The 16,000-nt window shown below is 41.9% G+C and overlaps 2 protein-coding genes across 2 annotated transcripts in view; both read right to left on the reverse strand.

The window, feature by feature from the left end:
* LOC139413019 (cytoplasmic protein NCK2-like) overlaps nucleotides 1–13,356 on the reverse strand; it is a 64,726-nt gene extending 51,370 nt beyond the window's left edge. The window contains exon 1 of the mRNA XM_071159990.1: nucleotides 13,150–13,356. The gene's annotated coding sequence lies outside the window, so the exon portion shown is untranslated. The remainder of the gene's footprint in view (nucleotides 1–13,149) is intronic.
* A 1,494-nt stretch (nucleotides 13,357–14,850) lies between these two features.
* On the reverse strand, nucleotides 14,851–15,733 carry LOC139413020 (diphthamide biosynthesis protein 3-like). The gene is made up of 3 exons (XM_071159991.1): nucleotides 15,517–15,733; nucleotides 15,358–15,432; nucleotides 14,851–15,171 (listed from the first exon to the last, which is right to left on the reverse strand). The coding sequence occupies exons 1-3, from the start codon at nucleotides 15,622–15,624 to the stop codon at nucleotides 15,097–15,099; spliced, it is 258 nt and encodes an 85-aa protein (XP_071016092.1). The 5' UTR covers nucleotides 15,625–15,733; the 3' UTR covers nucleotides 14,851–15,096.
* Between the last annotated feature and the right edge of the window lie 267 nt (nucleotides 15,734–16,000).

Raw genomic sequence — 16,000 nt, forward strand, 5'->3', positions numbered from 1 at the left:
CAGACACCTTATCGATAGCAACAGCTCATGGTCCTCCTGGAATCAGAAGTTTTTTTGACTCAATGGAGGAACGTAGTCAGAGAAATGCTGATGAATGTCTTGCTCGAGCAGTGTATACAACTGGTTCACCTCTGATGCTCACAGGCAAAGTGTATTGGAAGAAATTTCTGAATGTTCTTCGCCCAGCATACACTCCTCCAACCAGACATGCTTTATCTACAAATTTGCTGGATGCAGAGTTCAAGTGAAGGTCAAGCAAATCATAGAGAAAGCAGACTGTATTGCAATCATCTCTGATGGGTGGTCGAATGTTCGTGAGCAAGGAATAATTAACTACATCATCTCCGCCCCTCAAACAGTAATCTACAAGAGCACAGACACAAGGGACAACAGAAACACCGGTCTCTACATTGCAGATGAGCTGAAGGCAGTCACCAATGACCTTGGACCACAGAAGGTATTTGCACTGTTGACAGACAATGCTGCAAACATGAAGGCTGCTTGGTCTAAAGTGGAGGAGTCCTACCCTCACATCACACACATTAGCTATGCTACATTGATTCTGCTCCCCAAGGACATCATGTCACTGAAAACAATGGATACACTCTACAAGAGAGCCAAGGAAATGGTCAGGTATATGACGGGGCATCAAGTTATAGCAGCAATCTACCTCACCAAGCAAAGTGAGAAGAATAAGAGCACCACATTGAAGCTGCCCAGCAACACCTGTTGGGGTGGTGTTGTCATCATGTTTGAAAGTCTCTCCAAGATATGGCCATATCCCAGTCTGCTGATATGGACAGCCCCATCAAGAGGATCCTCCTGGATGATGTATTTTGGGAGAGAGTGGTAAGCAGCCTGAAACCTATAGCAGTTGCCATTGCACGGATTGAGGGAGACAATGCCATCTTGTCTGATGTTCAGACTCTGCTTGCAGATGTAAGAAAATAAATCCGTACTGCCCTGCCCACTTCACTGTTGCTCCAAGCAGAGGAAACTGCAGTTCTGAAATACATCAAAAAGCATGAAGACTTCTGCCTGAAGCCCGGGGAAGTACACTTCCAAGCAAGGGCTTTGGGATGGAGAGCAATATGGCAGTTGTGCCAACATATCTCATCAGCCACCTGGTGGAAGGGTCTTTGTGGATCTGAGGCTCTTTCCCCTGTTGCCTCCATCATCCTCCAAATCCCACCAAGATCAGCCGCTTCAGAATGCAACTGGTCCTTGTTTGGGAACACACACACCAAAGCACGCAACAGGCTGACCAATACAAGGGTTGAAAAATTGGTGGCCATCCAGGCAAATTTGAGGATTTTTGAGCCTGACAACGAACCATCCTCTACAAGGTTGGAAAATGACAGTGAAGATGAGTCCTCAGAGTCTGATGTTCAAGAGGTGGACATTGAGGAGGTCCAGGGAGAAGACATGGAAGCCTGAGAGGAAGACAACCAAAGCTTTAGTTTCTAGACTATCATTTCACAGATGTTTGTTGAAAACGTTTTTGGGAGATGCAATGGATCATTGGATCATTCAATATTCCCTTTCTTTTGTTGTTCAGTGAAATCATCCCATGTGAAGAGTCAACTCATTTATTTAAAGTTCAATTCGTAACTAAATAGTTTTTTAAATTTAAATTCAATTCATAACTAAATTGTGTTTTTTATTTATATTGGAAGAATTGAATCATTTGCAATTATGTCTACTTATGATAAGGTAAAAGGTTTATGTTTCTGTCTCCATATGATATGTTGACTATATCCAATGCAAAAAAACATCTACATTTAAATGGTATTAATATTAATTTGCATATATTTTAGTTAATTCCCATATATTCCCGTTAATTCCCACGGAAAGTTTCCACCTCTGAATATTCCCCAAAATGTGCAACCCTAGTCTCAGCTACGCCCTCCATTTCACCTCGTCATCCTAAATGTCCTAAACTGCCCCTTCAGTCTCCACTTTCCTCAAATTGGATTTCCAGTGTAGTCTCTGGCTCCAGATCATGGACTGCATACTGAGAGCTTTAGAAGGACCTTTAGGCAGTGTGACAATGTTCACGTCTACTGTTGGAGCACATACTTCTGGTCTTATTGGATCTATAACACGTCTTATTTCCCCAGTGAGGAGAGAGCGAGACAGAACACTGCAACAGTCTGGTTCACCCCAAGGCTCTCATTCAGTAGCGAGGAGAGAGTCTAGGCCTGATATTCAGAAACAATGTTTCTTTGCACTCACTGTCTGGTGGGGGAAAGGGTTTGCAGGAAGCAGATACAAAGAGCAGAGAAAGTAGCCTCATTCAAAAAAAAAAACATCTTTATTCTATGAAAAGAAGAACATGGAGACTGAACGGCAAAGCGGACAAAACAACTCAGAGCCTGCCCAGAAAGTGCAAGGGAGCAAGATGATCCTGCCCTTCTGAATTGAAGAGCCTGCCCTTCTTAGAAACAAGTGGGAAAAGACATATTGACCCGTCAACAACAGCAAGATCTCTTACATAAACCAATCCTTTCCAATAAATATATTTTTTTTACATAACCAACCTTTCGGAACCACTTCTCAGTTCAAATGTGGTCCCGACTCCTGTTCAGCCTGTCCACGGCTTGTGCCGTATCCCTCCCTGCTAGCTGGTAAAAATAGCACTGTAACATGCTCCTGTTGGGAAAGAGCTGCTCGGAATGGAGGTTTGAGTGGATAGATAGTGGAGAGAGTGAGAGAGAGATAGGGAAAGAGGGTAAGAGGAGAGAGAGGGAAAGGGAGAGAGAGAGACAGCTCTAGAACATTCTAGAGAGAATAATCACTCCACAGTTAGACTCAGAGGCAGGCTCTGCCTCACCCTACCCTGCTGCCTCTGTTGACAGTGAGGCATGGTGGCACACAAACAGAAACATAACTAAGTATTTAGTTATAGCCTCCAACAGTAGACCAAAATGTAATCTTGATGTCTGTCCGATTTAGCTTCTTCCAATGCCAAAATAACACAGTTGTATTATTGTTCTATCACACTGTTTACACGGAACCCAAACCGGCTGCGTGCGTGCGCCATCGTGCGCTATCGTGCATACATTTATTTTGTCCCCCTACACCAAACGCGATCATGACACGCAGGTTAAAATATCAAAACAAACTCAAAACCAACATTAATTTGGGGGCAGGTTGAAAAGCATTAAACATGTAGCTTGCACTTGCTAGCTCATTTTGTCCTATTTAGCTAGCTTGCTGTTGCTAGCTAATTTGTCCTGGGATATAAAAATGTAGTTGTTATTTTACCTGAAATGCACAAGTTCCTCTACTCCGACAATTAATCCACACATAAAAAGGTCAACTGAATCGTTTCTAGTCATCTCTCCTCCTTCCAGGCTTTTTCATCTTTAAACTTATATGGTGATTGGCATCTACACCTTCATAGTGTTACCACGACAACCGGCAAAACATTTAATCTTTCAATTACCCACGTGGGTATAACCAATGAGGAGTTGGCACGTGGGTACCTGCTTCTATAAACCAATGAGGAGATGGGAGAGGCAGGACTTGCAGGGCGATCTGCGTCAGAAATAGGAATGACTTCTATTTTAGCCCTTGGCAACGCAGACACTCGTTGGCGCGCGCGTGCAGTGTAGGTGCAATAATTGAACAACATAGATTCCTAAATGTATTTTGCAACGCTCGCGCACCCGACGCGAGCGTTGTAGTCAGGGTATTAGTGTCATGAGCACAGTAGGCTATTAGAGCCATCAGGTAACATACCTACAGAACAATGTCCCCAGTTTAATTTTCACAGCAAGCATCCCATCTGCTCAACACTGGATGACCAGTTCCATGAGGCATTCTGACATTCCGGTAAAGGTCACATACTCATGACTCATCATGATTGAATGGATAGTTTATTAGGTCAGGCGCAGGTCACGACGTAGGCCTATTCTAATCGATGACAAGCCTGCTGCAAAGTATTTTTCTCAGTCCATAGTCACAAAACAACCATCTAAAAGTAGTGTGTGCTGTCAGGTGCTGCATCTGATAAGTGAATTTGCCGTGGTTCAAACTTCGGACGAGCATTGAAACAGTAATCGAAATATTGCTGGTTTGAATCCCAGAGCCGACTAAGTAAAACAAAACAAAGATTCAATGTGCCCTTGAGCAAGGCACTTAACCCTAATTGCTTCTGTAAGTCGCTCTGGTTAAGATTGTCTGCTTATTAAAACGTCAAATGTAAGGGTAGTCCTATTCTACTTGTTGGGGCCGCGGTCAATGACTGCAAAATCTCTGAATAACTTTGAGCAAAAGGGCTTTTAAGTGGCGATAAAAGTAATTACGATGCGTGATATTAGTGTATTAGCCTAAACCTGAATTGCCGGCTGCTATGAAGGGTAGCTAGCAAGATTATGCTTTTCAGATCCTTTAAGCTCATTCAAAATGACACAGCAGTGGAATCTAACATCCCATCTCCACAGCAGTTAGCCTAAAACAAGCTCAGAAAGGGCTTGTTTTAAAAGACATTATGAAAGTCCACATGAATCTGTGCAATTCGCCACCATAGCAGGAAGCTGTGGATGCCTCGGCAGGACAGAGGTTGTTTTGGTGATGACCAGGACCTGTCTGACGTTTCCTGGAAGAAGAGGAATCCCTCATTTGACCGTACACAGCGGTCAGTTTGGAGTTAAAGCCCCTGTACTCTCTAGCATTCATCAAATGAACCTGAACTGAAAGAACTGGAGCTCGAAGCATCTCCGTTGCCAGCATACTGGGTTAGCAGAGACTGTGGCCGTCTGACTCTGACAGGCATCTATCTTCAGGTTCTCATTGATCTCTCCCGTGATTGAAATGTGCATGTTTCAAACCCTGATTTACTTGAGGTAACAAAGTAGATGTTGGGGAATTCGTCTTGGCCCCAATTCCTGAAAAACTCTATAGTCATTCTTCCAGGTACGAACTAAGATGTTGAGATTTGAAGTGAAGTGATTGTTGTAGAAATCTGGCATCCACTGCACATCCTGAGACTGTTGTGATAGCAACCGCCTCCAAAATGGTGTTAAAATCTGTCATACTGAGCTGAGGTGCTGAGAAAACAGAGACAGTGAGAAACTGTGAAATCTATATTCCAGAGGAAAAGTGGGACAAAGCAGGTAAAAAGACATGAAATATTAAAATATCTCACATTGGTGGAGTCGGCGGAGCCGTTACTATTCGCCTAGAGACAGAACAGAAGCAGATGCCGTACGTCTCAGAGAATCACAGATGGGAAAATCATCCATTTCACAAACATACCGGTGGAAGATAGAACAGATGGAGAATTTTCAAATGACTTCTTATCCAAACACAACAACTGACATTTCCACCACCACATGAAAGGAGAGGAAACAGTGCAAGCTAGCAACAAGGTTCCCAGAGACACTGTAACCTACCCATGAGCCATCTTCTAGTGAAAATCTTTTATTAGCTCAGACCAATTAAGGAATAATGCTTCTGAGGTCAGCACATCTTAATGAGATCAACTGCCAAATGCGACAACTTTTGGGTAACTGTCAGATTTTGTTAGACATCTCTACAGGGGCTGTTTCTCTTTCTCTCCCTTCGCCTTTCTCCCTCTCAATCTCTCTCTCTCCCTCCCTCCCGGTTTCACTTTGTCCCATTTAGCATCGACAGCCAGAGTCACAAGTGACAAAGGTGTTCTGTGACAATGATTATGATCTGGTGACACCAGGCTCTGCTTCACTGATAGAATTGCTCTTTGACCTCGGGAGTGTAAAATTCCTACTCTTGACAGAACCTCTCTGACACACACACTCAACACAACAGACAAATGTCTCGGCATTATACTGTGCTCCTGTTGCAGTTCACATTACCACGGTAGAGTAATCTCACTGTCATCCAGCCTGTTGTGAGGCCTGCTCTAGTCTAGGTCAACACAAAGAAGTGTACAAACTGGAAACTGCATGGGGTGTGTATATATTAGCTGCATACGGCTTACTTAGTCATACACACTAGTCTACGTTGTTAGGCTACATAACATCCTCTTTCATGTTGACTATGATTCACTGGAGAGTCAATGTTGTAGATTCCCCTTTTCTCTTGGAATCTGCTCCCCTTGAAAAAGGAACAACCATTTCTTGTATGTTGAAAGGTTCCCTCTCCTGTTCTGTTTTTCCCCTCTGCCCCCTCTGTCTGTCTTGGCAAACCTGAACACGCAACGCTGTGGCCCTGTGGGACGCGGGAATGACATCATTATGTAGCCGGCGCATGAAACAGAGGTACTATGATGTGTCAGAGTTCGGTAATGACTACCAATCTCAGAGCTCTGGGGTGGAGGAACACTGTCTGTCTTCAGGCTTAAACAGGGCAGACCAAAGATGCAGATGCAAACGCGTACACACACACACGCTGCAATTAGGCTATCTTATTTAAGCTACAGACGCCTTCACAATCCAAAAAGTGGCCTCCCCTTGACAGCCCTTTGGTCTGCCTACGCACTACAGCCCATGGATTTCTTGGCTGGCTTTGACCAGAAGCCAAGGTAATCCAACGTCTGCCTTTTTGACATTTGTCTACAAGCAGAGTCTCCCCGGTAGGACCCTTTCACACGATAAGAAACGGCAACAGTGGTGAGGATTTCTTTCCCAGCACAATGTTCTCTTCCGGCAAGCAGCCCTTGAGATCACAAGCATCTCAAGGCATTAGGCCTATGTTTCAAACCCAGTTGTATTCACATACACCAACACATGCACCGTCTAAGCTTGCCCGCTTCAACTCCAAAATGGAGAATGCTCAAATAGCACCTTCACTCGAGAGGCGAGACTCCAACTCTAGCCCTGATACTGGAAATATTCCTGGCTACTGGAACTGTGTCAAAAACTCACTCGGTAAAGTATCCTCGTAACAAATTAGCAACACTGCTCCTCGCCAACTAGTGTGATGTTTTACAGCTACCCTAAAAGTTAGCGCACTACCAAGTTCCCACAGACAGAATCAAAGACTGGTTCAAATGGTGTTCTGAAAGATAGTAGAGAGATACAGGAAGTTGAACTCCTTCCTCTAGTAAGAAGTGCTAGAGAATATTGTTGTAGGGCAGCCCCCGCAGTGACTCTTCTGATTAACACTCTATGCAAAAAGCTATTATCATCTTCTCAGGAATTCAGCCTCCTCTGTGTTGATCTCACCAACTCCCATTGTCACACCTCTGAGAAGCTGAGGTTCTGTTGGTATTACATCGTGTAGGTCTGATATCTGATTGGACGTTAACTTCACAGTATGTGAAGATGTTATAAAAGGTCTTAGATTCATTGTCTCATTCTCTTTTTTGTTCCTGACCTGCTGTGGTGAGATTCAGTGTCTTGTAATGCTTTGTAACTTAAGCTTTATTCCATGTATAATGTATTGTTCACTTTTACAACGTAATTAAATACACTTAGAAAAGCATAATACTTGCACATGGTCTACATAGCACCTTGCATATTGCTAAATAATCTTTATGGAGTCAGATATACTTTTTAATAGATTCATTGCATGTGAGGTATATACACAATATAGCATATGCACACATATCAAATATTACCACACTACATTCTCCAAGGTGAAGGACAAGTGGAGAGAGAGGAACGAGATACAATATAAAGACCAGGCGAAGTGACATAAGGTCTGGTAACGAGTGTTATACTGCAAGCCACGTATATGAACCCCTTTGCAATGGAGAAAAGAGAGAGCAAGTGGCGCCACACAGAAGTATCCTACTGCTGCCAGGGGCACTAGCAGTTCCGCATCCAAATCGGCTAGACATATGCTCCCAACGTGAGGGTCCGGGAAGTGCGTCAGCCCTCACTACCAAACAGAGCGGATCATTGTGCCTCCCCTGCCCATGCCTCCTCATGTTCAGAGGTTACAGCATGCTACTGGGATAATCTTTCATGTGACGAAAGAAACCATGTTTGAGTGCACTAGGGTAATCAAATGCCCTGTGCATAATCTAGACTACCATTGGGTTCGTTCTGGGTCATACTGACCAGGATGTGGCTCAGCCCGATTTTTTTCTTGGATTCACTGGTTGCATCCCAAATGGCACCCTATTCCCTATATGGTGCAGACCCTGAGCATTAAGGTTATGTTACAGCTCTGTCTCAGTAACCGCTGGCACAGGAGTTTGCTTTTATGTGCTGGATAACATTTACCTTGTGTAAAAGGAAAGTCAAAGTTTCCTCCAATACTTTAAAGTACCATTACCCAAACTCATTCTTGTTCATGGCATCGATGATTCACTGTACAGCGATTAAATATTAAAAGGCTACTTTTTCCACGTCAACCTCTAATAATAAAAAAAGACTTATTCCAGACATCCATCAGCATCACTCTCCTTCTCGTTCTGCTTCACCCAACTGTTGGGGAAATAAAGCAGAGTAGAGGGAGACCTTCTTATCGATAATGGCCTGCCTGATTGTGCTGTGAGCTGGCTTGGATTGGTCAAGGACTTTGCACTACACAAAATTTGCAAGCCAGTTGAGTGTAATTGCTTTGCTACAACTATGTAGCTAATGAAGTTCTAACAATATTTCTCTTGGGAGTTGGAACCAGTCTATTTTGTGAAACGTGCCGTCTGCTGTAGCCTGTTAAGTTGACACATTGTGAACTAGCTGAACACTTAACTAGACTGTGTGCTAATATCACAGTCAAGAGACATTTCAAACCTGGAGCTTGGATATTATTTTTGGCCATGCAGGTTCACTTTGGGATACGGTAGAAACACATAACTCTGTAGTACTACAAAGGTTAAATTCATTCCCAGATTTCATTTTCACAGTTTAAAGGGATAATTCAGGATTTTGGCAATCTACTTCCCCAGAGTCCGATAAACTAGTTGATATAATTTTTATGTCTCTGTGTCCAGTATGAAGGAAGTTAGACGTAGTGTCGCGAGCTATTGCTAACTAGCATTAGCACAATGACTGTAAGTCTATGGGTATTTTCCACTAGTTAGCAATTGTGCTAGCACTAGTTAGCAATTGTGCTAGTACTGGTTAGCAATTGTGCTAGCACTTGTTAGCAATTGTGCTAGCACTAGTTAGCAATTGTGCTAGCACTAGTTAGCAATTGTGCTAGAACTAGTTAGCAATTGTGCTAGCACTAGTTAGCAATTGTGCTAGCACTAGTTAGCAATTGTGCTAGCACTAGTTAGCAATTGTGCTAGCACTAGTTAGCAACTTCCTTCAAACCACACACAAAGACAAAAATGATTGACTCTGGGGAAGTACATAAAGGGCCCCATTTCCAAAATCCCAAAGTATCCATCTAAGAGTCATATCATTATTTATGTTTAAAAATACTATGATTGACCAAGTTTAACCATAATAATTTCACGATTCCTCTAGCCTACATGCATAGGTCTGGATGCCAATGCATGTCATTCAACAACTAGTCAGTCTACATCCAAAGACTCATTCTCTCTATTTATAGTTTAGACTGCTATTTTGATTTGCTTTTAATAGCAGTGTGAGAACTGAAGCAGAACCGTTGGAATGCATTTGAGAGTCAAATTATGTTACCAGTGACATTTTGCACCACCCTATGTGGTACATAACTAATTCATGACTTATTGGACTTCAATTATCCATTGTAGCAGACAGACGAAAATAGTATGTCTGTGAAGGATATTACTATTCTCTAAGTTAGTCCTGCACAGGTAGAGGAAATAATGTACAGTGAGAAAAACAGAGAGTGAATTTCTGGTTTCTCTAGCACAGGTGCTGCGTTTACACAGGGAGCCCTATTCTGATATTTCTTTCACTTAGCCTTTTGACCAATCAGATCAGCTCTGAAAAAGATCTTATGTGACCAATTAGTAGGGAAAAAATATCAGAACTGGGCAGCTTGTACAAATGCAGCCATAGTGGTAAAAATTAAGTCTCCTACACAGAGATAGTGAAGATCAAGACTGAACAAACAATGAAGTTAGTATAGGCTAGTGCTTCCTAAATGTGGGTCAGGAGGACAAACTGTGTGTTTGTCACTCCTTTGTGGTGACATGGTTGTGCCCCCCAAAAATTGTTATGTTTAGGTCAGCGGTGGTCGGTGCTATTTAAGACTAGGGAGGACTTTTTTTTTTCATGAGCATTGCCTTATTTCTATTACAGCATATTGGATGACTGTCATTCATATTCCATTCACCCAATTCAATGTATCGTCGATAGGTTTAGGCTACTACATGATATTCTCATTTTCCCTATACCCATCATGAGGTTGCTACAAACTAGCCTAGGAATTAAAGTTTACAACATAGGAGCACACAGTTTGAAAGAAAGATTTTAGGTTACAGACAGTGACACATGGACATACAGTGACACATTCAACACTGCCTTGCACACTCTTTCCTGCATCTAGCTGATCTAGGGTGTAATCATTAGTCCAACAGTTGCAAACAAGAGTTTATATTGGACAAATTCAGGTATGTTTATCCCCGTTTAATTCCATTTAAGAAATGTTTTTCAACAGAATCGTCAGAATGGATACACCCCTGATCACACGTAAACACAGTTCACTTTCATAGCAGCCACGTTGTATTCCTTCTCATCTATGTATTCACGTTGTATTCCTCTCACCTTTTCCCTTCCCTTGTGGACTTCAATGCAGAACACATCAGCTGTATGTGACTTGGCGAAAAAACCTTTACAAGCCAAACCATATCATAACCTCTACACACAGCCTACATCTTTGTCACCATATTAGCTAAAGTAACGTCATAGTCAAGATACCTAACATGTTAGCAAACCCACTACAATCATGAAGTAACGTTACAGTGTACAGTCAGTAAGCAGTTCAGAAAAACAGTTTAGTAATAAATTAGTCAAACCAAAAGCTGTTGGATAGTCATAGCCAGCTAGCTAACATAGTATCCCTCTGTTTGAGCTGGGTGTTTGAGTAGGCCAGGGGTGGGCAATTCTAATCCTCGAGGGCCTGATTGTTGTCAGTTTTGCCCCAGCCCCAGCTAACACACCTGCTGCCAACACACTGAGTCAACTCCAGCCACTATTAATAATGGGAATTGATGGAAATTTATGTCAAATATATCACTAGCCACTTTAAACAATGTTACTTTATATCATGTTTACATACCCTACATTATTCATCTCATATGTATATGTATATACTGTACTCTATATCATCTACTGCATCTTTATGTAATACATGTATCACTAGCCACTTTAAACTATGCCACTTTGTTTACATACCCTACATTTCTTATCTCATATGTATATACTGTACTCGATACCATCTACTGCATCTTGCCTATGCCGTTCTGTACCATCACTCATTCATATCTTTATGTACATATTCTTTATCCCTTTACACTTGTGTGTGTATAAGGTAGTAGTTTTGGAATTGTTAGGTTAGATTACTTGTTGGTTATTACTGCATTGTTGGAACTAGAAGCACAAGCATTTCGCTACACTCGCATTAACATCTGCTAACCATGTGTATGTGACAAATACATTTGATTTGATTTACTCCAATAATCACCTAATCATGATCTTCATTTTAGAACGCAATTTGATTAATCAGCTGTGTTTGCTGGGGATGGAGAAAACGTTTGACACCAATTGGGCCCACAAGGACTGGAGTTGCCTAAACTAGCTAGCTAGTTACATTTTTTTAGCTAAGTAAGTGAAAGTGGGGAAAAAAAATACAAAATATAGCTTTCCTTCATTTTTTTACAAATGAATTTGTTCAAAACTGTTCACATTTTATGCACTGCAGTGCTAGATAGCTGTAGCTTATGCTTTCATTCTCTGATCCTTTGATTGGGTGGACAATATGATGGGTTGGAGGACATCCTCCGTAAGATGTTAAAAATTACCGTGTAAGTCTATGGAAGCGGGTGAGAATGAGCCGCCTAGGTTTTGTATTGAAGTCAATGTACCCAGAGGAGGATGGAAGCTAGCTGTCCTCCAGCTACACCATGAAGCTATCCTACAGTTGTTTTAAAACAATATATATATTTCACTAGGCAAGTCGGTTAAGAACAAATTCTTACTTTCATTGACGGCCTAGGAACAGTGGGTTAACCACCTTGTTCAAGGGCAGAATTACAGATTTTTACCTTGTCAGCACAGGGTTTCAATCTTGCAACCTTCCGGTTACTAGTCCACCACTAGGCCACCTGCCGCCCCAGAGTGCTGTTGAGGCTACTGTAGACATTCATTGCAAAACAGTGTGTTTAATCAATTATTTGGTGACGTGACTATATTTACAATTTTATCTAAAAATTATAACTTTTAATGTTTTACTATTTTTAATTAAATTCACTGGAGGAGGATGGTCCTTCCCTTCCTCCTCTGAGGAGCCTCCAGTGGTTTAGGTGTGGCCAAAGAAAATGTAGGCCTAAGATCTGAAGGTGTTCATGGCACGAAAAGGTTTGAGTCCCATCTTGCGTACACCTCTTGGGCTTGCAAGCCTACACCCTCTGACATAGAGAGAATAATGGTTGCATCTTCTTCATCGCCACAGTTTTTCAGGTTGTTACAGTTGAGCAAAAACAGGTACACCACACCTTATCATAGCCATCAAAAAACTATCACCTCACTATGAGAAAACAACAGAAACAGATAGGCAGAATGTATTATATTTTATATATTGGGTTTGTAAATCAACAACTACACAGGGCATGTATGAGCACGTTTTACAGAGAATAAAACAATAACGCTTATTGCAAATAGGCCTACATGTTGCTCACCAAGACTGTCTAACTACAGTATGTAAACAAATGTACCACGAAGGAAAATCGAAGCGGAGTGATTATTCAAGAGATATAATGTTAAAGTTTGAAACATAACTAATACAATGTTGCAAAGAATATTAGCAAAAGCGCAAACACCCATCTCTGTCGTAGCCTACCAAGCGGCAATGGGCTATTGTATTGTACTGCCATTGACAAAGCCACGGAGGAGACAGAAAACCGCATGGACAAACACAACAATACTATTCTACTTTCTCGGCGCCGAATCCACGAGCATTATTCTGACTGCTGTATTTTAGCATCTAAAAAATAACAATCTGAATCCGCTCGTAACGGTGTCATTAACCAAAATCCACAAATGCCAGTTATTACCAACCGCACCTCCCGTCAAGCAAGCAACCATAACTTTGCGCTCAGTTCGTCAGCAGTGTTCTTACCTTGGTGGTTTCTCCAGTTGAATCTGATTATCAGCTCGGGAATTTGCAAAAGTAGTCTTCGATATTCACTTTCGAGGTTTAAAAGTTGACGTTTAAAAACCAATACGATTGGTTATCTTTTTTTCCTTCTTTATTTCAACTCGCTGGGTTGCTCGTCTCCTCCTCTACCTCCAGCTCAACCAACTGCCTTGAAATGTGACGTCACGCCTGCCAAAAGCAGTGGGTAGGGAGCACAGAGCACAACACAATTATTGTACATACATTACATCACATTTGCATTGTCTTGTATAATGTATATCCCTCTCAACAGAGCAATTCATGACTCTTTGTGACTGATTATCACACTTCACACAAACAATTATCGTCACATGAATAATGACTATTTTCCTCAAGATGTGAGGGAGTAGTGATACATAATGCCATCCACACACCACACAAACATCATGAATGCTACTGCTCAGTGCTCAGTAACTCTCTCTCTCCCTCAGCAGTGACCTGCTCTGTGAGGCTCCTCTGACTCTGAGTGCTGGCGTGTTTGTCAATGCCTGTCTGCCGTTGCTGTGGCCCCCCTGATGAGAGATGCAGTTAGACGTATTGACTCGTGCTCGGCTTCCTCCCTCGCCACAGCATCAGCCACAGAGCTAACTGGATATTGGATAAATAGACAGGCAGGACCTTCAATATCATGTGAAGGACACCATCATGTTCTCTCCCTGGATTTCTCCCAAATGGCACTCTATTCCCTACACAGAGCACTACTTTTGACTAGAGCCTATAGGGCTCTGGTCAAAGGTAGTGCACTATGTAGGGAATAGGGTGCCATTTGGAACACTCCTCTCCTCTCTCTGACAGGTCAGGCCCTGCTGTGAAGGAGCCAATAAGGAGAGCTGGTGGTGTGAAACAGTAGCTATGCTGACACAGTACCAGTCAATATTGTAATATATGGTTATGTGGGTGTTTGGAATGAGTCATTTTATTGTATTGGCTGAGGGACGATTCTGTACTCTTTCTGGATTTAAAAGAATGGACTGGTGTAAGAGAAGTATGGTGAGAACTTGCATGCTAGACCCAGCTTACGCCAATCCAATGCTTTTTTTTTTTTTTATCCATGAGGGGGAGAGAAGGGTAAGTAAATAGGGAATTGTAATTCAGCAACTTGTCCATCCATAACATACACATCATTAATGAACAGCCAATATAAATAATTCATGTCTCTCGTATGACTCATAGATTAAAATGTAAGGGTCAATAAGATCACTGGCTCGCACATAACCACTGAATCCCTTTGTTTTAAAACATGGCATTACAAATGGCAGAGCACTACACTGTTGAAATATGTTCCAAGTAAAGGGTATGTAAGGCTTTGTAAGATTGGCCTAAGCATGGGCTAAAGAGTTTCCACCATATTTCTTACCCCAGCTCATTCCTTTTAAATTGAAACAATCTCAGGAATCCCAAGGATAGTATCTGTTAGGGTAGAATAGAGAGAAGCCTATACACCCTTTTTTCCCAACGGCACTCTATTTATTCCCTGTACAGTAAGTAGGCCTGTATTTTTCCTTGAACATCTGCCTCCCCTGCTGTTCAAACAGAAAACTACAAGCAGTTAACAAGAAAACAGTATTCACTTCATCCAGATTTAATCTTGAGGAATCAACAAAAATGTATAACATGTTTATTAAAAAAAAAGGATTGAAAGACTTAAAAGAATAAAGGATTTATTTAATTACGTTGTGCAAATGGTAGTAGTTTGGGTCCTTTTATGTAACTCTGCAAAATCAATGCCAGGAACTTGTGAATGAATGCTGAGAATCCTCCATCCCAGACCTCACCAGTGAAGCATATCGTTCATAGTGTGCCTTTGTGTTGTGTGGGAGCACATACAAATGCAACAGGGTCCACTTTTACTGATGGGAGATGAGAAACTGAAGAGGTGTGTCATCGCTGTCAGGAGGACTGAGCCAGTTTCAATCTGCTCTCTGTAATTGGTGCTTCGATTATCTCCCCAGACATAAATTCCTCCTGGTTAATAGAGAAATAGATTAGGCATCATGAACACAATAGTTACAACATCAGAGAAAGAGAAAAAATCTATTCAAGGACAAGGGTGGGGCCATCAATACACTAGTCTCGCGAGGCCTCCTAATTCTCGTTTAGTCTCGTTGACTCGATCAGAACGTGAGACACGGAGGCAATCTAAACACGAACCTTGTCGTAGATTACTTTAACAATGAGCGAGCAGCTCGGACACGTCGCTACTTCTTCACCATTTTCCAAATCCTCCTGCAAGTAGAGACATTAAATACAACCATCACAGGCTAGTTGGCACAACGTGACTAGCAGGGGATCCCCTCACGCGCTACTTACTTTGGTTATGGCAAATCTGTCGCCACATGGGCAGGGAAAATAGTATGTCTCTTCATCCTCGTCATATTCAAAGTCCTCGATCTCAACTTCGTCGTGATAGACCGACATTATTAGAGTAAAATAATTGAATTCGTACCCAGCTAGCTAGCTAGTTGATGACATTACTCTGTTAAGTGAAAGTGTGACGTACCATCTCTGCGCAGTCGCACATCATGTCGTCATTAAAAGTAATGCCAAATATGACCATCAGGGGGTACCATAGAGTTCTGAATCCTCAACTGAGGACAATATTCTTGGCATGGTCATGTACACCTTCGCAATTGCACATGGTTATGCTCTTACAGTGCATTCGGAAAGTATTCAGGCCCCTTGACTTTTTCACATTTTGTTACGTTACAGCCTTATTCTAAAATGGATCAAATGAAATGTTTACCTCATCAATCCACACAATACCCCATACTGACAGTGAAAACAGTTTTCAGAA

This window comes from Oncorhynchus clarkii, chromosome 7, assembly GCF_045791955.1.
Source record: "Oncorhynchus clarkii lewisi isolate Uvic-CL-2024 chromosome 7, UVic_Ocla_1.0, whole genome shotgun sequence".
Classification (NCBI taxonomy): domain Eukaryota; kingdom Metazoa; phylum Chordata; class Actinopteri; order Salmoniformes; family Salmonidae; genus Oncorhynchus; species Oncorhynchus clarkii.

Coding starts and splice junctions, on each gene's coding strand:
- LOC139413020 (XM_071159991.1), bottom strand. CDS start 15,624: ATGTCGGTCTATCACGACGAAGTTGAGATCGAGGACTTTGAATATGAC. Junction 15,433..15,516: donor ACAGATTTGCCATAACCAAA/GTAAGTAGCGCG, acceptor CTCTACTTGCAG/GAGGATTTGGAAAATGGTGA. Junction 15,172..15,357: donor TTAAAGTAATCTACGACAAG/GTTCGTGTTTAG, acceptor TCTATTAACCAG/GAGGAATTTATGTCTGGGGA.